Source organism: Lampris incognitus, chromosome 5, assembly GCF_029633865.1.
Source record: "Lampris incognitus isolate fLamInc1 chromosome 5, fLamInc1.hap2, whole genome shotgun sequence".
Classification (NCBI taxonomy): domain Eukaryota; kingdom Metazoa; phylum Chordata; class Actinopteri; order Lampriformes; family Lampridae; genus Lampris; species Lampris incognitus.
In genome coordinates, this window is record NC_079215.1 from 39,646,608 (window position 1) to 39,669,895 (window position 23,288).

The 23,288-nt window shown below is 40.3% G+C and overlaps 1 protein-coding gene across 1 annotated transcript in view; it reads right to left on the bottom strand.

The window, feature by feature from the left end:
- The window catches only part of LOC130112270 (AP-3 complex subunit beta-1-like), a 105,866-nt gene extending 83,141 nt beyond the window's left edge, over positions 1-22,725 (bottom strand). Inside the window, exons 1-6 of the mRNA XM_056279559.1 lie at positions 22,421-22,725; positions 11,906-11,981; positions 11,608-11,682; positions 7,132-7,227; positions 6,459-6,619; positions 3,671-3,737 (exon numbers count right to left, since the gene is read on the bottom strand). Coding sequence (XP_056135534.1) covers positions 3,671-3,737; positions 6,459-6,619; positions 7,132-7,227; positions 11,608-11,682; positions 11,906-11,981; positions 22,421-22,554 — 609 coding nt within the window. The 5' untranslated portion in view covers positions 22,555-22,725. The remainder of the gene's footprint in view (positions 1-3,670; positions 3,738-6,458; positions 6,620-7,131; positions 7,228-11,607; positions 11,683-11,905; positions 11,982-22,420) is intronic.
- Between the last annotated feature and the right edge of the window lie 563 nt (positions 22,726-23,288).

The window sequence follows — 23,288 nt, forward strand, 5'->3', positions numbered from 1 at the left end:
CAAGAATGCGGACACAGCTTACTTTGGTTATACAAGGACCGGATGGCTTGTAGCAACTGCCCCGTTACCCCATACTCCCGCAGTACCCCCCCCCCCCCCACCGCGTGCCCCGGGGTACACGGTCGTCAGCCTTCTCCAAGTCCACAAAACACATGTAGACTGGCTGGTCAAACTCCCATGCCCCCTCAGCACTTCCACAAGGGTAAAGAGTTGGTCCGTTGTTCCACGGCCAGGACGGAACCCGCATTGTTGGTGAATTCTTGGTGATTTCAATATTCATCTGAATAAGGCTGCTGATCCTCTAAGTAAAGCCTTTCTGGCACTAGTTGATACTTTTGGGTTCACTCAGTTTGTTCAAGTGTTGACTCATTGCAGTGGTAACACCCTTGATTTGGTTTTATCTAAAGGGATAGTTGTTTCTGATCTGAATGTCTTACCAACCACATCTGCTGTGTCAGACATTTTCTCATCAAATTTGAAGCATTATTGGCCTGTCCAGTTAATGTCAGCACAGATGTAATTGCCACTCGCCATATTGGTCCCTCCACTGTAGCTGCATTTGGCCAGCAGCTGCCTGAAGTCTTGGCTCCTTTCACTGTAGTAAATGACTCTGTTGAAAATTTCACTAGTGACTTAAATGTGGCCCTCTCTAGTCTCCTCGATTCAGTTGCACCTCTCACTACCAGAGCTGGGCGACTAAAGAGGCCTACACCCTGGTTTAATGATGAGACACGTGCTCTTAAGCGGACCTGCAGGAGACTGGAACGTAAATGGCATGAGTGTTTATTGAAATACAAGCGTGCTTCATCTACTGCAAAAACAGCGCATCTCTCTCACTAAATAAATATTAATAAACATAACCCCAGATTTCTCTTTGACACTGTATCTAAACTTCCTAAAAAGCAGCTGTCTATTAGCTGCTCACCATTCACAGCCCATGAATTTCTAGATTTTTTTCTGAAATAAGGTTGAGGAGATCTTAAACAAAATTAGTTCTTCAGCTCCATCTACTCCTGCAGATCCTGTCTTACTAAATTCATATCTACACAATGAGTCACTGACAGTTCCAGTTATTACAGCTTTTGAGACTAAGTTTGTGTCAGCTTCTAAACCAACTGCTTGCCTACTTGGTCCCTCACCAGAAAACCTTTTTCAAGACCTCTGGCCTTTTCTTGCACCTACAATGTTAGACATCGTTAATTTATCTCTTACTACTGGCATTGTTCCCAGCAGTTTTAAGACAGCTGTGGTTAAACCTCTACTTAAAAAACGCACCTTGATCCAGGGTCTCTTAATAACTGTCGACCAGTCTCTAATCTTCCATTCTTCTCTAAAGTACTAGAGAGAGTTGTATATCAACAACTTTCGACCCATATAAAAGAAAACCATCTATATAAACCTTTTCAGTTGGCTTTCAGGCCCTGTCACCCCACTGAAACTGCTCTGACCAGAGTGGTAAATGATCTTTTACTGGCTATCGACTCTGATTCCACTTCTGTGCTTCTACTACTGGACCTCAGCGCAGCCTTTGACACCATTGATCACCATATACTTTTAGATAGATTAAATTGTAATTTTGGTGTCTCTGGCTTAGCTCTCTCTTGGCTTAAGTCCTACTTATCTAGAAGAACACATTGTGTCTGCTATAGTAATATTATATCAAAATTTTCTGACGTTAAATATGGTGTGCCTCAGGGCTCAGTTCTTGGCCCTCTACTTTTCTCTCTTTACATTACACCTCTTGGCCAAATTATATGCAATTATGGAATAAATTTCCATTGCTATGCTGATGATACTCAGCTGTATGTGCCTATAAGGGCTAATGATCATACTCAAATCACTAATTTAAGAGGCCTGCTTGGCTACTGTGAAAAACTGGATAACTTTCTGCTTTTAAATTCAGATAAAACCAAGATGCTGGTCATTGACTCTGCTAGACACAGACACCAATTTGATCAAGTAACAATAAAAATCGACAACTCTGTGGTTTCACAAAGTGCGGCAGCCAAAAATGTTGGTGTTATGTTTGATCCCAGCCTTTCATTTGATAAGCACATTAAAGAAATCACCAATTCTTGCCTCCCTTCATTGGCTTCCTATCCATGTTAGATCAGAATACAAGGTGCTTCTGCTGACTTATAAAATCCTTAATAGGCTTGCCCCATCTTACCGGTCTGATCTCCTTAAATCTTACATGCCATCTCAAGCTCTTCGTTCTCAAAATACAGGGCTCCTGTGTGTACCCAAAGTTAAAAAGAAGTCAGCTAGTGGCAGGGCCTTTTCCTATCGGGCTCCGTTGTTGTGGAATAACCTGCCTGCTGCCATCAGACAATCAGAGTCTGTTTGTCCTTTAAATCCAAACTTAAAACTCATCTTTTGCCTTAGCTTACCATTAGTTGCCTTTAAGTTGAGTGATTCACAACCTGTACTGGATGGCGGGTTGGTTTTCTGTCTTAATGAATTTACCAACCACTGTTCTGCCGACGAGATTATAGATAACAGAGTATAGATTATGACTAGTTGATGACTTAATTGATCATGACTAATGACAATTGCAAATTGTTCTCTTCTCTAACATGTCTTTTCTCTCTCTCTGAATGATGTCTTCTCCTTTCTCTTTTTCTGTGTTTGAATGGTGTCATGTGAGTCTGCCTTGTGTGCACGTGCAGTCGGTTCTCCTCCCAGGTCTCCGTGGTGATGGTGGTCGCCCTTTGGATGCTGCCTGCCCTCCTCTCCTCACATAAGTTTTTTTTTTTTTTTACATGATGATGGTGGTCGCGTGGCTTGGGTCCTGGACTGTTCCGTTGGCATCTGGAAACTGCTTGGCATCCTGTGCATCATATTCTTCATAAATTTTATGTCCATCATAATTCTGTTATCGTCTTTCAATGTCGTATTATGTAAATTGCGTGAACATAACATCCATTGCACGCTGTCCATCTTGGGAGAGAGATCCGTCCTCTGTTGCTCTCCTGAGCTTTCTTCCTATTTTTTCTCCCTGTTAAAGGTTTTTTTTTTTAGGGAGTTGTTCCTTATCCGATGAGAGGGTCTAAGGACAGGATGTTGTGTTGCTGTTAAGCCCACTGAGGCAAATTTGTAATTTGTGATATTGGGCTATATAAATAAAATTGATTTGATTTTGATTTGATTGTTCCTCCTGGATCCGAGGTTCGACAATTGGTTGGAGCCTCCTTTCCAGCACCCTAGAGTACTTTCCCAGGGAGGCTGAGCAATGTGATGCCCTGATAATTGGAGCACACCCTCTGGTCCCACTTTTTGAAAATGGGAACTACCACCCCATAGGTACTGTACCTGACCTCCACGCGACACTGAAGAGGTGTGTCAACCAAGACAGCCCAACAATGTCTAGAGCCTTCAGCATCTCAGGGCAAATCTTATCCACACCTGGTGCCTTGCCACCGAGGAGCTTTTTAACTACCTCAGAGACCTCTGCCAGGGATATGGGTGGGGCTTCCCCTGACATGGCTTTTATTTTAAACAGTCTATTGTGGAAAACTTTCCTTAAGGAGGATACGATAACATACTTTCCATTGTCATTCATGAATATCTCTGTGTGGTTATGTGCCATTTTCTTTTGTTTCTCCCCCAGGTCAGAGACGTGAAAGCGTCCAAAGTAAAGCTGTTGTTGGTCTGGTCTGTTCATACTTACTGTGCTTTTGTCTTTCAATAGTTTATCGATCACTTCAATGAGCTGTTCCTTCTGGTCTGGATCAAGGCTACAGACAAGAGAAAAGGCGTTAAGAGAAAGCTGTCGTCCAATATACAGCATTCATCTACCTGACATGGAAACATGGTGGACTTGGGAATTAAAGCATATCCCTTCTGTGTTCTCATAATACATAAACCTGCACCAGTTTACAGTGGCTAAAATGAAATGTCTAATTTAATTTCACTTCACTAAAAATCTTTTTCAATCCCTAATGGTTATTATTAAGATCCATAAAATACATCAGTGGGAGAGGCACTACTTTATTGAAGTGGATTACCCAAAAAAGGTATTTACCTAATGACTAAAACACTAATTTAGAAAGATTTTTAGATTCAGAAATAATTTTGGGTGGTCAACATTGTTATTCAATGTATATCAAATAGGACTTTTAATAGGAAAGAAACATTTCAAGATCTACATTTATTATCCAAGCCACTTAGCCCAATTAGGGTCGCGGGATGCTGGAGCCTATTCCAGCAGTCATTGGGCAGCAGGTGGGGAGACACCCTGGACAGCCTGCCAGTCCATCACAGGGTCAACACATTCACACCTAGGGACAATTTACAAACCCCAATTCCAATGAAGTTGGGATATTGTGTAAAACGTAAATAAAAACAGAATACAATGATTTGCAAATCCTTTTCGACCTATAATCAATTGAATACACTACAAAGACAAGATATATAATGTTCAAACTAATAAACTTTATTGTTTTTTTGCAAATATTCACTCATTTTGAATTTGATGCCTGCAACACATTCCAAAAAAGCTGGGACAGGGGCATGTTTACCACTGTGTTACTTCACCTTTCCTTTTAACAACACTCAATAAGCATTTGGGAACTGAGGACACTAATTGTTGAAGCTTTGTAGGTGGAATTCTTTCCCATTCTTGCTTGACGTACGACTTCAGTTGCTCAACAGTCTGGGGTCTCCGTTGTCGTATTTTGCGCTTCATAATGCGCCACACATTTTCAATGGGAGACAGGTCAGGACTGCAGGCAGGCCAGTCTAGTACCCGCACTCTTTTACTACGAAGCCACGCTGTTGTAAAACATGCAGAATGTGGCTTGGCATTGTCTTGCTGAAATATGCAGTGACGTCCCTGAAAAAGACGTCGCTTGGATGGCAGCATATGTTGCTCCAAAACCTGAATGTACCTTTCAGCATTAATGGTGCCTTCACAGATGTGCAAGTTACTCATGCCATGGGCACTAACACACCCCCATACCATCACAGATGCTGGCTTTTGAACTTTGCATTGATGACAATCTGGATGGTTCTTTTCATCTTTAGCCCGGAGGACACGACATCCATGATTTCCAAAAACAATTTGAAATGTTTACTCGTCAGACCACAGCACCCTTTTCCACTTTGCGTCAGTGCACCTCAGATGTGCTCGGGCCCAGAGAAGCCGGCGCCGTTTCTGGGTGTTGTTGATATATGGCTTTCGCTTTGCATGGTAGAGTTTTAACTTGCACTTGTAGATGTAGCGACGAACTGTGTTAACTGACAATGGCTTTCCGAAGTGTTCCTGAGCCCACGTGGTAATATCCTTTACAGAATGATGTCGGTTTTTAATGCAGTGCCGCCTGAGGGATCGAAGGTCACGGACATTCAATGTTGACTTCGGCCTTGCCGCTTACGTGCAGAGATTTCCCCAGATTCTCTGAATCTTTTGATGATATTATGGACTGTAGATGAGGAAATCCCTAAATTCCTTGCAGTTGTATGTTGAGAAACGTTCTTAAACTGTTGGATTATTTGCTCACGCAGTTGTTCACAAAGTGGTAAACCTCACCCCATCCTTGCTTGTGAACGACTGAGCCTTTCGGGGATGCTCCTTTTATACCCAATCATGACACTCACCTGTTTCCAATTAACCTGTTCACCTGTGGAATGTTTCAAACAGGTGTTTTTTGAGCATTCCTCAACTTTCCCAGTCTTTTGTTGCCCCTGTCCCAGCTTCTTTGGAACGTGTTGCAGGCATCAAATTTAAAATGAGTGGATATTTGCTAAAAACAATAAAGTTTATCAGTTTGAACATTAAATATCTTGTCTTTGTAGTGTATTCAATTTAATATAGGTCAAAAAAGATTTGCAAATCATTGTATTCTGTTTTTATTCATGTTTTACACAAAGTCACAACTTCATTGGAATTGGGGTTTGTAGTATGCCCAATGCACCTGACTTAAGTGTCTTTGGACTGTTGGAGGAAACCAGAGCAAACCCACGCAGACATGGGGAGAACATGCAAACTCCCATAGAGGATGACCTGGGATGATCCCCAAGGTTGGACAACCCTGGGGTTTGAGCCCAGGACCTTCTCGTTTTGAGATGACCGCGCTAAGCACTCTGGCACCGTGCTGCCCCTAAAGGACCCAAGCCAGGCTGCTGCAGTAAGGACTCAGCCTTATGTGGTATGTGCTCTACTAGGTGAGCCACCGGGTATTGAGCCAAACAGCCAAATTTCCACTCATTCAGATCATTTCAATGATCAGAGATCATTTCAAGACCTCTTCCCCCTTTATTCTTGCAATTGTTGCATTCTAAAGACATGGTGACATACAGGGCCATTAGCTAACATTTGCTGCATTAAGTTTGGTAAAGACAAGGACGTTGATAAAGCAAAGCTAATCAACCCAAAGAGCGGAGCTAACTGTCTGCTGGTGATGCACCCCAAATATAAATACCACAGCTGGATATAGCAGTATAGCAGAGTATTATACCTGTAAAGCTTCTGGATAGCATGGGCGGAAGTCTTCCTGACATAGGGGGACAGATCAGTGGAAGCCTCTTTGATGGCCAACATCATGATGGGGACAATTATAGGGACACGAATACTGGACAAAACCCTCAGAGCACTGGCTCGGATAAGCTGGTTTGGGTCCTACCAGCAAGCAAAAGAAATATTCTCTCAGATTACCATGTTTCACAGGAAATAATGTGGAAAATGTCTTACGTTAAATAGCTGGATGAATTCGATGTTACACTGTTTCAGTCTCCTTATAATATGTTGTCCAAGGAGAAAATGTACCCCCATGCATACTGTCACACTCCATCTTAAATCCAAATTAGCCATGCCTTACCAATAGCAACAACATTGCCCTCTATTCAACAATGAAGAAGCCATGGGAAGAGAGAATAATCTCTAGAAATGTGGGTTACAAGACACGGCATAAAAATATCCAAGCATGCAACACATTAACACATAATATCATTCTTCTCTGAAAAAAGACACCAGTTTCCTAGCCCCACAATTTCTCAATGACTCAGCACACTGACATATACTAATGATCTGAAGCAGGTAGGCACATGCAACCATATTTAAAACACCATGTATTTCTTTGTAACTCTTGGGGATGGAGAGAGACAGTCAACAACTAGGAGTGTGGACATTACCTTGAGGGCCCTCTGAAAGGTGCTGATAGACAGCAAAGCCAGGTCCTGCTGCTCCTCTGCATACCTCACCAGGTAAACATATACAAGCTTCTTAAGCTGCAAAAGACAATCAAACAGCAGAAAACTGAAATACTCTGAAGTGACATTAATGCATGTCGAGAAAACAACATAGGACAATGAAAGGGCTATGTAAAATATGCATGTTTACACTGCAGGGCTTCCTGCTGGTTTCTATCTACTGGAAGATTTTTTTTTTTTTTTAAACTTTGGAAGGAGCAAAGTGAACCATTATGTGCAAGAAAACAAACAGCCCAGACTTGAGTTTGTTATTTCTAAAGGGTGGAAAGAAAGCGAGTATTGAAACCTTGATATTTCCTGTCTGATATCACTAGTTGTAGCCCAAATCCAGAGTTATTTCAGGCAATGAGGTTGAGTTCTTGTGGATTTGACAGATTACCATTGTTATCTGCCCCCCTTCTGTACCCTGACTTCCAACGTCCACTGTCTTCACACAGGAAACCCTGAACTAATATTTGCTCTGCTTCTGAAATTCGAGTTTAACTGAGCATCAAAGGTTGGTCCTCTGCGTACTTACTTCAATTATTGAGAAAGAGAAAGGTGGGAAAGCAGAGGTGATTTCTGTCTACAGAGAATATAAGGATAAATAACGGCACAAAATAATTATGAATGAATGAAGAGGTCTCAGCTCAGCAAACATGGTTTTATTAATTGTATATTTAGAGGTCAGCAATTACTACCTGCATTTCTTGCATAGTCATATAGTGTCAAGTACTGACCTGCAGCTGTATGCCACAGTTTTCAATAATCATTCTGGTCATTACTGAGGGAATTAACACTAGAATGACTGGGATTTCACTCCTACCTAAAACGACCAAGGGCAGTCAACATGATGACTGGTTTCTAAACTCTATATTCTGTCAAGATAAATACACAATTGAGATATAAATGTATTGCATATGTTAGTATTTATCGGTTTCCTGTTTTTCCACACACAAACACACACACACAAATGAACAAAGGACGTACTAACACTCATGCACGAATGGCCGCACATGCACCTCTACAATAAGTTAAAGTGCAGCACTAATTTAAAAAACAAAGCACGCTGATACGAGCTCACACAACAACATCAATACAATGAATGCTCCTACTCTGTTTTCCAATCACAGAGGATTTATGTCAGCTACCAGAGGTTTGCAATTCTGAGGGATAATGATGAGAGACCGCCAATGAGGGTGGGGGAAAAAAGAGAAAGGGAGCAAAGGGAGGTAATTTTTACCAAGATATAGATGAAGAGAATAGGTTAGCGCAGAAAAGAAAGAGAAATGACAGACCAAGACCTGATGCTACCTTAGCAGCTGGTGTGAGTAAGGTGGGACAAGGGAGATGTGACTGTGGACTTCATCCACCCAGCCATTATCCAAACCACTTATCCTGCTCTCAGGGTCGCGGGGATGCTGGAGCCTATCCCAGCAGTCATTGGGCAGCAGGCCGGGAGACACCCTGGACAGACTGCCAGTCCATCACAGGGCCCACCCACAGGGACGATCCCCAAGGTTGGACTACCCCAGGGCTCGAAACCAGGATCTTCTTGCTGTGAGGCAACTGCATTAACCACTGCACCAGCGTGCTGCCAACAACATCCACCTACCTGCTCCCCTACCCAGGCATGAGCTGCTTCTGTTGCAGGTCATGCACACAGCACCTAGCTTCAGCCTGCCCCTCATACTACCTGTTAATTCTACTGCTGCTAATCAATATTCACAGGCTTTAGGTTTTTAAGAGTGGGGTCATTCACAGTATAGAACTGTGTGTGAGCGAGTCCACGAAGACAGCGTCTTACACTTATAAATTATTTTGTGGTGTAAGTTATGTATTAAATACGCAATAAAGGCCCTTCTGACTATTCAGGAATAACAGCTAATGATGTTACAATATAGTCCATAATGCTATTTAAAATGAACTACAGATTATTTTAGTCATCCATCTTCCGAACCACTTATCCTGCTCTCAGGGTCGCGGGGATGCTGGAGCCTATCCCAGCAGTCACCGGGCAGCAGGCGGGGAGACACCCTGGACAGGCCGCCAGGCCATCCATCACTCACTCACTCACTCACTCACTCACTCACTCACTCACTCACTCACTCACTCACTCACTCACTCACTCACTCACTCACTCACTCACTCACTCACTCACTCACTCACTCACTCACTCACTCACTCACTCACTCACTCACACACACACACACACACACACACACACACACACACACACACACACACACACACACACACACACACACACACACACACACACACACACACACACACACACACACACACACACACACACACACACACACACCCACCCACCTAGGGGCACTTTAGTATGGCCAATTCACCTGACCTACATGTCTTTGGACTGTGGGAGGAAAATAAAAGGAAGCCATTTAAAATAATGTAAAAGCCCAATTTACTCTAGCTGTAAAAGGGATCTATCTGTACTCACATTACAAGAATTCACGGATGTTTTTAAACCATTACTAGTATTCACAAAAGCTCCTCTTTTACTAGTAGGGCAACATGATTATGGCCAAAATTATAATCACAATATTGAGATCACGATTATTTATCACAATTATTTATTGATTTTAGGGACAAAATATATTTTCTTTTAAAATAATTCTCCTGCGTGGTCTTGTGGGAAAAATGACGTTTGCAAGCATTGACTATTCATTTTAAAATCAATGTCGATGCAATGAACTGTCAGGCTCAAGTGCGATTCCATTGTTCTGCTTGACCATAGGTCAGTGGTAGTCGCAAAGTACTAGACAGCTGTGACATCCCTCTCTATTTCCCCTTGACGTTTTGCATACAGCGCAGGTAATGCCACTTTGGAAAAATAATTGCGTGAGGGGATCACATATCTTTTGTCCAGTGTGTTGGCCATTTCCCTGAAGCCTTCATTGCTCAGTGTTTATTGGACACATATATTTGGCCAAATGGAATGCAATTGCGTTGGTTATTTCAGTCTGTCTTTAGGAGCTGGATGGACACGGTGACGCACTGTACAGGGTTGCTGTTATGGATGTCTCCGAGTTGACATTGGACAAGTATAACAGACTCATCTATACCGTCGTAATATGTGATATTATAATTACACAAAATCTGTATAGTTACTAAGCTGTTGTTAACCTGACATACTATGCCTCCAGAGTCAATATGTGGAACGTTTGTTCAATTCCTCTTCCCCCACGGTCACTTCCATGGGTCCCTCTCTATAAATTATGCCTCCCGCCTTCATCTCGCACCTTTCGTGTTGTACACGAGAGAGGGGCTGAAGAGTATATGTCGCTATTGACCAGAGGATTTTGGTTCTTTTTGTTTTAACTTTGTCAGAAAATAAACGGAGATTGCCTCCAAAGATATCCTGGTCTGGGCCAATTCATCAAACACGACGCACGCAAGACACCACCAGTAACACAAGGACGGGGAATCAGTGAGCTAACATTAGCAACGTTACTCTTCTTGGCCTTTATACATTCATCACACTGCAGTTTGTGGTTTTTTCAGGTGGTTGAAAAGATTAGTGGTGTTGCTTTGTGGCGCACACACAATTCTACGGCACTCTTTGCATATGACTTGTTCTTGGTTGACATCACTTGCCCTAAATCCAAAATATTTCCAAACAAGGGATGATGATCCATTTCGAGGGACAAGCTCTTCGCTTTCTGTTCCAGACATGTGATATTCGTTTTGTCCTTAGCCTACTTGTCTACTGTGGACTGCAGCCGCAACAACCAGAAAAATTTTGCACAAGTTGCTGCTGCAGGGTTGGCGCTTAAAGGGAACAACTGTGATTGGTCAGGCAGTTAGTTTAGGAAGCACTTGATTTGATATGCAGCGGAGCATTCCATGAGCAGAGCATGCATTTTAAACGTCAGTATCGCATTCATTTAATTGTGGGAAGCCAAAATCATGATCGCGATTAATATTCTATTAATTGTGTCATCCTATTTACTAGTATAGTTAGATAACAATGGCATACATAATAGAACTATAATGGAAGCAAACTATGTGCTGTGAATTGACTGACAATGTAATACAACAATGTCAGAAGTCTAACCTCTGATACCGATATCCCACTGAACTATTTTAAATCACTTTCTTCCAAGCTAATCAGTACAAGGTGTGAGTTTGTCTCTCATAAACTAACTGTAAGAGATGCCTGCAAGGTGCATCCTATAAGCAACGGTTATTTTAATTTTTTGTAATCAGAGAAGTAGAAGGTAGAACTTAATACACACAACTGAGATTCCATGGTGTATGAACCCTAAATATGCCAACAAAAAACAATAGCGTTAAGTTTATTATTTTGTGACATCACCGCTATGACTTATTTAAAAAAAAAAAAGAGTAATGCTTTCGTTGATTCATTTCCTATTGATGACTTACCTCAATGTTCTTACTGGCAACATTCTTCACAACAGCTGGAAACAATTCAGATGCATTTTTCCCTTTAGCAATCAACTGAAGACAAAAAAGATTTAAAACAAAATTTAGACATCTTACCAGTCATACTCTATTTCTTCATTTAACAGACTTTTTTTGTATGAGATTGTATCAAAGGCAATAAACTAATTCATGAACTAATTAATAATATTATTAATTAATTAATTAATTAGCTAATGTCTTCTTATGCATCTCCTACACCATTTTTTTGTCCATTCTGTAACGTCCCCGGTCTACTCACCCCAACAACCCTTTTCATAGCCTCTAGTTTCAGCGATTCCTTGTTGCTCTCAAGCATCTCTTTAAGATCTTCATTCCTGGGGAGACAAATTATGCAAAAGGGTTGTTCTATGGGTGCGATACAAGAAAACACTGGAGTCGTGATTTTGACTCACATGGTTTTAGATTCAGATCACGAATGCAGTTATTATAAAGGGTCTGTTTCTACCATGCTTCAACAACAGAGCCTTATGTATTGTGCGTGATTCAATCGGTCAGACACACATCGCTTGAGCCTTACAGATTACATGTTATAGCATTTATGTAAATTTCATAAAGAAGCTTACCAGAACCAACTAACTGCAATCAAACAAACAGCTGAAAAAAATAAGCACTTACATCAGAGCAATAGCATCAGAGCAAGCTCACCAAACTTTGCTTAAATTCTCGTTGTAGTCAGGGTAGGTGGGGGTTAGGCCGGATGGTAAAGCTACACAGCAGATCACTCAGTATGAGTTAAGACATGCACCCTATCTGTCGTAATGTCAAGTCAGAACTGGAACTTAGGATAAACATATAGTTTTATTTGCTTAGCCTTGGCAGCTGTCTATCATTCATGGAAAATAAAATAAAGCAGTTGAGTGATAGAGGCAATGTGAGGGTTGTCTTTATCTTCTTTAAGTCCACCAACAAATACAACTAATGTACAATAATTGGATAGTAAAGACAGAAAAGGCCACATTCTTAACACTTCTGTTGTCAACAGGTCAAAAGAATGACCCATAACAACGTTTAACAGCAGAGAAAAGACCCTAAATGACATTTTTCCAACCTGAAATTTGATGACTTTTCCTAGAGTGACCCCAGCATTAGAAAAAGTGAAACATTGTTTTTGTTTATATTTCCATGAAAGCTGTACACCACTATGATTGATGACCCTAAGACAAAAACTACTTTGTGCACATTTCTGCTACTTTCTTAGGCTATACAAGTGCTATCTCTTGCTAAAAAGTTAATTTTTACACTTATGCAGTACCTTAAGCAACAACAACAATAATAAACAATAATAATAATAATAAACCTCTAGTAAAGAGAACAAGTATGACAGATTTGTTGTAATAACGAGTGGTGTCCACTGTTTAAATGCAGTCTTTCTGCACTGTGAAGAGGGAAAACCCAGATAGTCACAAAGTTTGTGATGACAGGTTCTTTCTTCATGCAAAATAGATTTGGAGGTTAAAATTAAATTAAGCTGCTTTAATCTAGAGGTTTAATGAAGGCAGGTCATAAATTACCCTTAAGACAAGGGCAGTATGCACAATGTGTGGACAACACAAGGTTAAGCAGTGTAATTCAGATGTTTTTTAAGCACTAAAACACCTCAATGGGCGTCTTGGCTTTCTTTCAAAATTCAATCACAATTTTCATAGAGCATGTAGCAAATAGATATGACAACACACTATGCACAAAAAAACCTAAGTCTAACTCAAAACCTGATGATATGATTGGTTAAAGAAGCAAGTTCATGTCTCCAGTAGGGTTAAGGTGGTCTGACACAAAAAGTGGCGGTACTACAATACCCGGTGTGGTGTCTCTCCTCAGGGCTTCTGTTAGCATTGGTGTGTGTGAGGGCCTGTTCTTCCTGAGTCAGCTCAGCCTTCAGAGAGAGTTGCAAGTTCTCAGCAGAAACCAGTGCGGTTCTCACCGCCTCCGCAGCCTCCAACCGCAAAGAAGTGAAACCTCCATCCATAATGGCTCTGCTCCTGAACCGTCCAAATGAAAGCTGCTGAAAAATCCACCTCCAAGGACTTTTTTTTTCTTCAAAAAAAATAAACAGTCCACACCAAGAAGCTTGACTGTCTGTATCTAATAACTGAAGATTCAAATAGAGTTGTCGTAATTACCTCCCTTCAGGTTGTGTATTTTCCTTCTCTTTATTTGTCTTGTCAACTTGTCCTCTCAACTTTTCCTTTTGTCCAGAATTGGTGGAAGAAAAAGCAGAAACTGCTGCCTTTGCCTCGGCCACACCGTTCTCCCTTCCTCTCCTCTTAGGTGATAAAAGTCACAAGATGCATTGTCCTCCTGCTGATGGCCAGAATCATCCTTATTCTTGAGGCTAGACACCACTCATTCTGGTAAGCCCTCTTCTTTCTGCAGCAGTCCAGAACATATCCACATACTTTAACTACCTGATGACCAGCCGTGGCCCTAACCTCGTTGGTGCTCACTGCTTTTACTTTTTTTATACTTAGAGAATGCCTTCTTTTCTTTTTTATTAACTAGACTTTCTTTTCTATCTGCCTTTGAGAGAAAACAAGGGCTCTCACCTGCAGAGTGGCTGATAGTAGCACCGTCTCTGAGTGGTTATGGCTACTTCCCTTAAGGGGAAATGGGAAGGCCTTATCTTTGCTGCTGGGTAAACAATGAGCAAGTTTTCTTCACCAACACAACACAATACACCAGTCACATGCCACCAAGAGCACTTAAGCTGCCCGCCTTAGCTGATAAGGCAAGCAAGCTAGGCCTTCCCAACCACATTTCTACCTACACTAAACCACCTGGGAAAGCAGACACACAGGACACCAACACCTTTTACATGATTGCATGATCCTTAACAATGACAAACAGACATTCTTGACTCTGGTGTCAGGGAGAATGTACATAACTTTTCATGGGGGTGAATACTGAGGGCATCACCTGCAAGTGATGACCCAGACATTATATTTCATGACCAGTAATGAGGAGGTTGGCTCTTTAAATATGTTGTCTATGGTAATCAATGACATGTGCTTAAATGATTATTACATAGACATTATAGGTAGACCTTTTTACAACAGATAAATTCCTTTAAGGACTGTTTGTTTCAAAAAAGGAAAGACTGATTTGTTCTGTTTTTGCAGGGCTGAGAAACAACTTTCATCTTACACACAGAGAGGCAATAATAATGACATTGAATAATGCTATTCATGCAAGAGCTGAATTATATACAGGCTATATGATTCTGACTACACAACATATGTGCAATCACCTTAATAACTGGTCTTGAAAATCCACTAGTAATTTGGACATAATTCACTGGGTTGATTGGGATTCTAAGTCTATAACTCATTCAGTGGGGAACGATTAGGGGATGGATAACAGCAGATTGGTGCCTCCTGGCTAAGCAGGCTGAAACAGGGACACAAAAATCAGTTTTCAATAAATCATAAACAGAAATAGCAGAATAACTTCTCTCCTATCTACATAACTAAAAGTATCATTTTATTTGATAGGTGATGTAGATGATTACAAATGAACCTTACACCAAAGCATTTTTAACAATTAAAGAGGCTTTATTGCTCCAAAATGTCTAATCCGAGGAGATCCTAAGTAGAACTATGCTGGACATCCATCTGAAAGAGTACATAGTTCAATTGTTCCTGAGTTGGGGACCATGACGGTAGGAAGAGAACAGCACAGGTTTCATAGTATAAATCAGCTGACAACGGTTAATCAGTAAAATGGGACCTCATCTTTCAAGAAAGCAATGAATTTTACCAAAGTAAAAAAAAAAAAGAAAAAGAAAAGAATTCTTCCAATTCCCAATGACTGCTGGGATAGGCTCCAGCATCCTGCGACCCCAATTGGGGTAAGTGGCTTGGATAATGATGGACAAATTAGTTCTAAAAAAGCTCACTGCATCGCAAAAATACTCACTGAAAACTTATCTAAATAACCATCGCTGTATTTAATTTTTCATTGTACACAAGTCTGATAGCTGGGAATTATTGACACAACAGCAGGCAGGGCCTATCCAGACCAAACTAAATGGTTTTTCAACTGTGCCACATTTAAAAAAAAAAACCCAAGAGGTTTCAGAGTGAGGGAAAGGGAACCACAAATTGAGGAAAAGTAATAAAAATGCTTCATGAATAATGCATTTACTTGCACCTTCATTTTAATTCTTTAAAAGAAAATATAAATGTTGCCTATGTTTTTAATAGCTATATTAATCCCAATGTTAAAAAAAAACATTTTTTCAGCTTTTATGATTTGGCAAAAGTGAGGATGACATTTAAATGTGGTCTATCCAACCATAGCGCTTACATCTGTGAACTTCAATAAAAGTTTTACAAACAACATTATTTGGCCAAGACAGGAAAAGGCGTGCAAAAAAACAAAACATATCACCTGACACTTGGTCTGTTTCCAGTTACTTTCAGAAAAGTAAAATAATAAATTTATAACCCTGACAAATAAAACACCGATACAGACAGGGAGTGTGTCTTAGGCTATGACAGTTCACTACTTTCTTCTGTTTCCTTGATAATGTCAAAGATATATTATTTCAGTTACCTCCATTTAGATCACATCCTATGCCCTTCTACATGACGGGGAAAGGGCTTTTATGGGATGATGTAGCAGCACTACTTTGTCCCAAGACTTTTAGTTAAAATGTCAAACTTTTAGCCTGCAAAGTTAGCTATTTGGGGTATTATAAAGCTACCAAAAACAATCATTATTAAAATCATAGACTATCTCCAATTATCAGCATCAATGAGTATAAATCAAATCATAAATTCAGCTACTTCTGACTTCAAATTAAAGTCACTTGGGTCACAGCTAATCAATTACAGCTAGGCCTCACAGTCACATGTTTCGTTCCACAGCTCGGCATAGCCCTCGTATAACAGAGGACTGTGAGGCTACAGGACAGACTGATCTACAGGAATGTGGCTTTGTCCTTGTCATATGACCACATTACACCATTTCAAATGCCAAGATACGACTAATTTCATTTTAGAAGAGCTTGCTAAGCATTCCCTAACAAGCATGCAAACACGGCTTAACTTGGTTTAACGTGAAACTCAGCATAGAAATGAGCAAGGGATAAGTAATTTCAAGAAAAATAAAAACAACCTAGAGCTTCCAAAATTTTACCCAAGGGCATCACCTGGCTTGGGCTTTCAGGGCTAAAGCCCTTAAAAAAAATTTTTCTAGCCCTGTACCTTATAATTGCATGTTTTTTTACACCCAGCATGGCGCCACTACTGGCCCAGCAGCTCACAGAAATAGTTAACTGCTCCCCTTTCTCCCCCACTCTGCCACCCTGCACGGTCACACATGTGCAAAATTAACATTGGTGAATATTCGCCTCCTGTTCACATCTATTCCATGAGAATGAAGGGGGCAAATTAAACATCCACTCCCAGTGGTAAAAGAAATTTGCATCTTCGCTTCCTGTGGAGTTCAACTTTGGTGTACTTTGACCGGTGAATACACAGCCTCAACCAACAGCAAAGAATTATGTGTGTTTGACCCCACTTGGCTGTAATTTTCTTAGTGAGCCAGGATGGAGGACACTTGGATTGTTGCTGTGTTTAACCAGCTGGTATTGTATGACATAACCCATGAAAACTTCAAACTGCCTCACAACAGAGACGCTGCCTGGCTGGCAGTGAGTCAGGAGACAGGCACTGAACATGAATAAAAAGAAAATTATTAATAACATCAATTCATATTTCGCGATATACAAATATAACTTGTACACCAGTGTTCTTCCTCCGTATTTGTCTATTAAACTATAACAACATGTACAAGTGAGACAATTAAATTAAAACATTTATTTATCTTTCTCTGGACTTCAGCGTACATTTTCCCATCATAAAACCAACCGCTCATGTCTGACTGACAACCACAACTACTTAAACAGACTACAAACCAGCAAACTGACTTCCGTGTGTGTCACATCCTGCACTGCCCACATTCAGCACAAGATGCAAATTTCACCTCGGCAGGTGATGGTCATGGTACGTGTGACAGCCAGGGCTTTGATTTTTGATTTTGAGATAGTTTATCGATCCCCGTGGGGAAATTACACCCTGCATTTAACCCATCCTAGCTGTGTAGCTAGGAGCAGTGGGCAGCCGCTGTGCAGCACCCGGGGACCAACTCCAGTTCGTCTTGCCATGCCTCGATCAAGGGCACAGAGAGGAGTATTAACCTTAACATGCATGTCTTTTTTTGATGGTGGGGGAAACTGGAGCACCTGGAGAAAACCCACCACAGACATAGGGAGAACATGCAAACTTCACACAGAGGACATCCTGGGATGACCCCCAAGATTGGACAACCCCAGGGTTCGAACTCAGGACCTTCTTGCTGTGAGGCGACAGCGCTAACCACTGCGCCACCATGCTGGGTTGCCAACATAGTTAGAAAGACATGGGCGAATGTTATTGACATCCAGTCTTACAAAAAAAAAAAAAACTAAACTAAACGTCAACTGTGGCAGCATGGAGCAGCAGCAATTATCCGCGAAGCCGTAGGTTCAACTGAGCCAAACAAGGTTTATGATAGGCCAGGTCAGCGGGTTTAGGGCTTGGTGTCCGTAAGCTACAACTAGCTAGCTACCTCCAAATTCATGAATAGACAAAGGTGCAATGCATCATGGTTTTCAAAGCAGGTGTCATTATTACTTATTCTAATATACATTTGAAGCCTTGCCCTATTGAACTAGTCCCATGGAAAAGCATTGACAATTTTCTGGAAAACTTACTTTCTACCATTTGTGGCACTTTTATGATTTGGCAAGGTTTCCCAGCTGAAATCTGCCAATGTGATAACCTTTCTGAAATCCTAGAGCCCTTTTCCGTTGCCAGAGTGAAACATATTGTTTGAAAAAAATCTGCAATAAAATATTAAATTTCACCATTGTGTGGCTTGTCCAAGCCTACTTTCAAATGCATCCATCAATATGGATGCTTCTGTTCTTCCTCTCTGTCGCTTTACTGAATGCCGGTGTTCTGTCAATATGTGCTACCTATTGAGATGTGCTACTTAGCCGTTCTGTGCATGGTTAGGACAGGTCAGGGTTAGATTGCTATTGATTCACAATAGCATTTTTCAACAAGGCAGCATAAATCGTCAGAACACTGGCAAAAAAATCCACCTGAGATTACTTGATCATTATCACTGTGGACATCATATCAGACTAAATAAAAATATTTATGATGTATGTCAGATGGGAGTAAGTATGTCTGTGAAAGATATAAAGATATAATCAAAACCTGAGAGGAGACATTGGGAGGAAAAAATAGAGGTGAAGAGGAGATGACAGGAAAGAGGAAAAAGACTAACAATTTGTGAGGATGATGCTGATAAATGACAATGCATATAATTGATAATATAGATAGACAAATAATCATAAAGAGTATTATTTTTGTTTTAGAATTGAAGGATTAATAGTACTTTATATTCTTTTTTAAATTCAGCTCCAGTAAGCAAAGGTAGCTGTGACCAGCATCATGTAATTAATAGATAGAATGAGGAGTAATATCTTGTCAAGTTTATTCAAAAATGACATGATTATGGTGAAACCAAATTGACAAGTCTCTCTGGTGTGGGCATAGCATGAGCAATTGTTTACAATTTCATTATTTGACATGTCATTTTTCCATTCTTAATTGCAAGCAGTGTTGTCTAGTTTTAATTGTACCATTGTGGCATGCTTTTTGGCTCATTTACAAATAACTCTTCCAACCCAGGGAACATTAGTCAAGAGCACAGAATGTGTGCAAGTTTTGTTGATGTGTAGATCCTCACATTAAAAAAAAAAATTTAAGAGGTTAATTTCTTAAAACTTTCTTCCAGAGGATGATGCCCAGTAATCCCTACAACAGTATGGTTTCAGCCCCCAAAGGTTAAAAGTCAAGCCAACTGCCATTCATGATAGTCTTTAATTAGTTCTCAAAGTACAATAATCACATCAATGGCTCATCATAAAATTAATAACTCATGTAACTAACTAAACTAAATTTCAGCAGTCTTAGGTGCTTCAAGAATACTTGTAACCAAACTGTTGGTGTTGGTGAAACTGAAAAGAAATATGGAGTCTCCCATACAGGGACGCTACAACTACCATCTGTTTCTCCACTGTAAGGGACAGTCCCAATAACTGACGGCAGAACACATGTCTGGGCATTGTGAATTGTGTCAGATGGATGCAAAACATGCTAACAGAAGCAACATTCACAGCCTAGTAAGTTTTTCCAGGTCCTACAGCTTGGCCTGGAGGGCGCCAACAATATGACCTAGCTTTGTCCAACTGAACAGTCTGCCATGTGAAACAGCTTAGAGAAACTACATTGTCCTAAACATTAGCCTGGCTAATAATACAAACCTCAGATTTGCAGACACAAGCGAGGGATGCATCTAATAAAACATTTCAAAAATAATGACAAAGGCCCATCACAAGTTCAGAGCCAAAATTATGTCTTAACAGTTTACTGTGTCAAACCAGCAGTCCAAAATTCCCAAAGTAATCATTCTGTAATTATATTAATCAGAGAAAAGCAAACAAATCTTACCATGTGTGAACCTGTAACCAGCAAATGTTTGGCATTTTTACTTGATAAATGACAAAATTTACAATCAATTAATTTTCTGTTGATTGACTGAGCAATTAACAAATAATTTCAGGACTAATTTGTAGTTACTGGTGCATCAAATAAATCTAAATTTGAGTGGAAGGCCTAAACAAGATGTTGTAGTCTAAACCACACAGCTTTGCTAAAATCCAGAGCATTCCGATACAAGCATGACAGCAACAACGGTATTTATAGGAACAAAATAAAATTGCCCACAGTGAGTCCTGAAGAATGACTTGAACGGCAGCATTTTAAAACATTCAGAGAGCAAACCCTGCAGAAAGAAACCAAAATAATAACCAGGTCACAAAATGAAAATAATAAGCATCCCCGCGACCCCAATTGGGATAAGCGGCTTGGATAATGGATGGATGGAGAAAGCAAACCCCGCAACTTAACTGTTACAAGAGTGCTGGTTTACAGCAAAACCTAAATCAAATGATGAATAAATTGGTAATTTGCTGCCCTCTACGGGATTACTGACGTCGAAAACAGGCAGAGATCCAAATCAGGGATCCAAACTTGCTGACAAGCCTTTTTTCAGATTTAAAATATGGAGGAGTAGCCTAGTTGGTGAAACGTTACCATGACAAATTTGTGATGTTGAAGACTGCATAAGGAGGTTATGCCACAAAGACTTAAATACCAATCATTTCAGTGGGTCTACATCACCACGCTGATAATTTCTCCAGAGCCGTGGACACCCATATGACCAAGTCTGCTGACGAAAGTATTATGTTATAAACACAGACGTGATTTGAGACATTGTGTGTTTGAAAACCTCTACTGATAATGAGGACTCCTGCTTTTTAAAATGGACATTTCTTTCTATTGCACAACCTTTAAATAATCTTTTTACCAGCCAGCCTAGGTTTTCTCTCTGATGATGGTGGTTTTGGTGGCTTTTTAGCTTTTCAGTACTACAAAAACTATAGGCCAGTCTCTATTTTATCAGTTCTGGTAGTGAAATGATGTGGTAATGAAAAAATTAGTCAAGTGTTGAAATACAAATCTCCCACTCTACTATAGTATTGTTTATTTTTCATAACACAACATAGTACGCCAGGAAAGTGGTAAATTAATTTAAGCATTCCTAGCAGTGATTTGGGGGACTCTTACTTGCTTTGTTAAGAGGTATTTGTGACATTTCACCATAACATAATAAAATGAAAAGGTCCAGTATTGATTTCTCTGCTCAAGGAGTAGGTCGTTATTAAAATTAATATTCTGCCAACGCAGAATAGCAGTGGGGCCCCACATTTCACTGTTCATTATTCCCAGGATAATTAGGCTTAACCATGTGGACGGACAGCTGTCCTTTATTTAGGTTATAATATTAAAACTTTTTTACAATTAATCAAATTAGAAATGGAGAACAGTACAGTGTAAAGTCTCAAGAACACATTCTGCTGACTCCCTAAAAAGTAGAAAGAGGTGGGTACAAAAGTGTCGCTTTGATTTTTTTTCTTGTAATGACTTATAGAAAATTAAACTTATTGAACCACAATTGCTCGGGCTGAGGAAGACTAACCATTTAGAAACCATCAACCTCTTGTCTGACTCCTCCATCCCACACACCCCTATTCGTCCCATCTCACCTTATATTATCCTACTTTTTAAGTTCACCTCATCTTTCTACATCTTTCTGGATTTGTTCTTGCAGAGGATATATTCGATTTCAATGGGCGTGTTAATTGATAACTAATACTCAAATAAACCTCCCAGTTCGTGTATGCTTTTTCCTAAGCAACACCCTTAAGTGGGTTATCTAAAACAAGGAGCAAAAACTGCCAACATGGTTGTTCGTCATCATTACCAAATTGATACAGAGGAGCTTGGCCTCTTATTCCACCAAGCCAACATGCCAATTAGACAGAGCTGCATTAAGTTTGATACAATAGTAGGGTTGCCAACCGTTCCTTAAAATAGGGAATCGTTCCTTATTATATATAATGTGTGTGTGTGTGTAAGGCACATTATATTTGTTATGCCCGCGCCGCCCCGTCCATCCAACCCTCGTCCCTGTCCCGTTCCTTATTTCCATTTCAAGGAGTTGGCAACCCTTTACAATAGCCATGTTGTACTGAAAAGAGAAAACACCAACAGGGAACGGAACACATTCGTCTTACTTTTTAAAGTCACTGCTGAAAAGTCCAAACCCAACCGCGGTGCCAGAGGAGGTCGGTGTGCTCTCCTGCCCCGCTTCCACAGCAGCCTCCGCTCCAGTTTGATCATTGTACAAGGTGTTCGTCGACATACTCATCACTCGAAGAAATCCGCAAAAACGAACTTATGCAGACTAAAATTATCTATTCGCTATAATAAGTAACGGGAAATCGAAACATGTAAAGTCTAAGTAAATTATAAGCCGGATGTCATTAAGGTGCTGAAGTTTAACGAGGCTCAAACAAACTTTTGCACGCAGTAGCGGAAGTGTGAGTTGGACAAAGTCGTATCTACTTCTTCTTTTTCTTCTTCGTCGTCTTCTTGGTTTAATTTTATTGGCGGTTAGCAAACGGATTGGGGTGCATTACCGCTACCCACCGATCTGGAGTGTGAACTAAAGCGCTAGCCTCTAATAATTCCACCATACAAAGAAATACAAATACGAAACAATAAACACGATAAATATATATAAATAAATAAAAGGAAATAAAATAAATAAAAGGAACAAAAATAAAACAAAAATAAATAAATGCCTAATACTAATATTTCTCAAATTCTATTCATTATTCTTGATGTTCTTCGATACTCTAGAGGGAGATTCCAACACTTGTTACTGAAAGATTTGTTTAGACTATGATATTTTGCTCTCCAATCTCTCTTATTGCATTCCTTAAAACCTCTTCCCCTGAGTCATATAGATAGATAGATAGATAGATAGATAGACATAATTTTATTAGCCACACGACCAAGGCCGGTGGAATTTGTTTTTGGTACACTTTACATTCTGCAGCACAATACATATGTAACGGGGGCAGTCCTATGCTGTTCTAT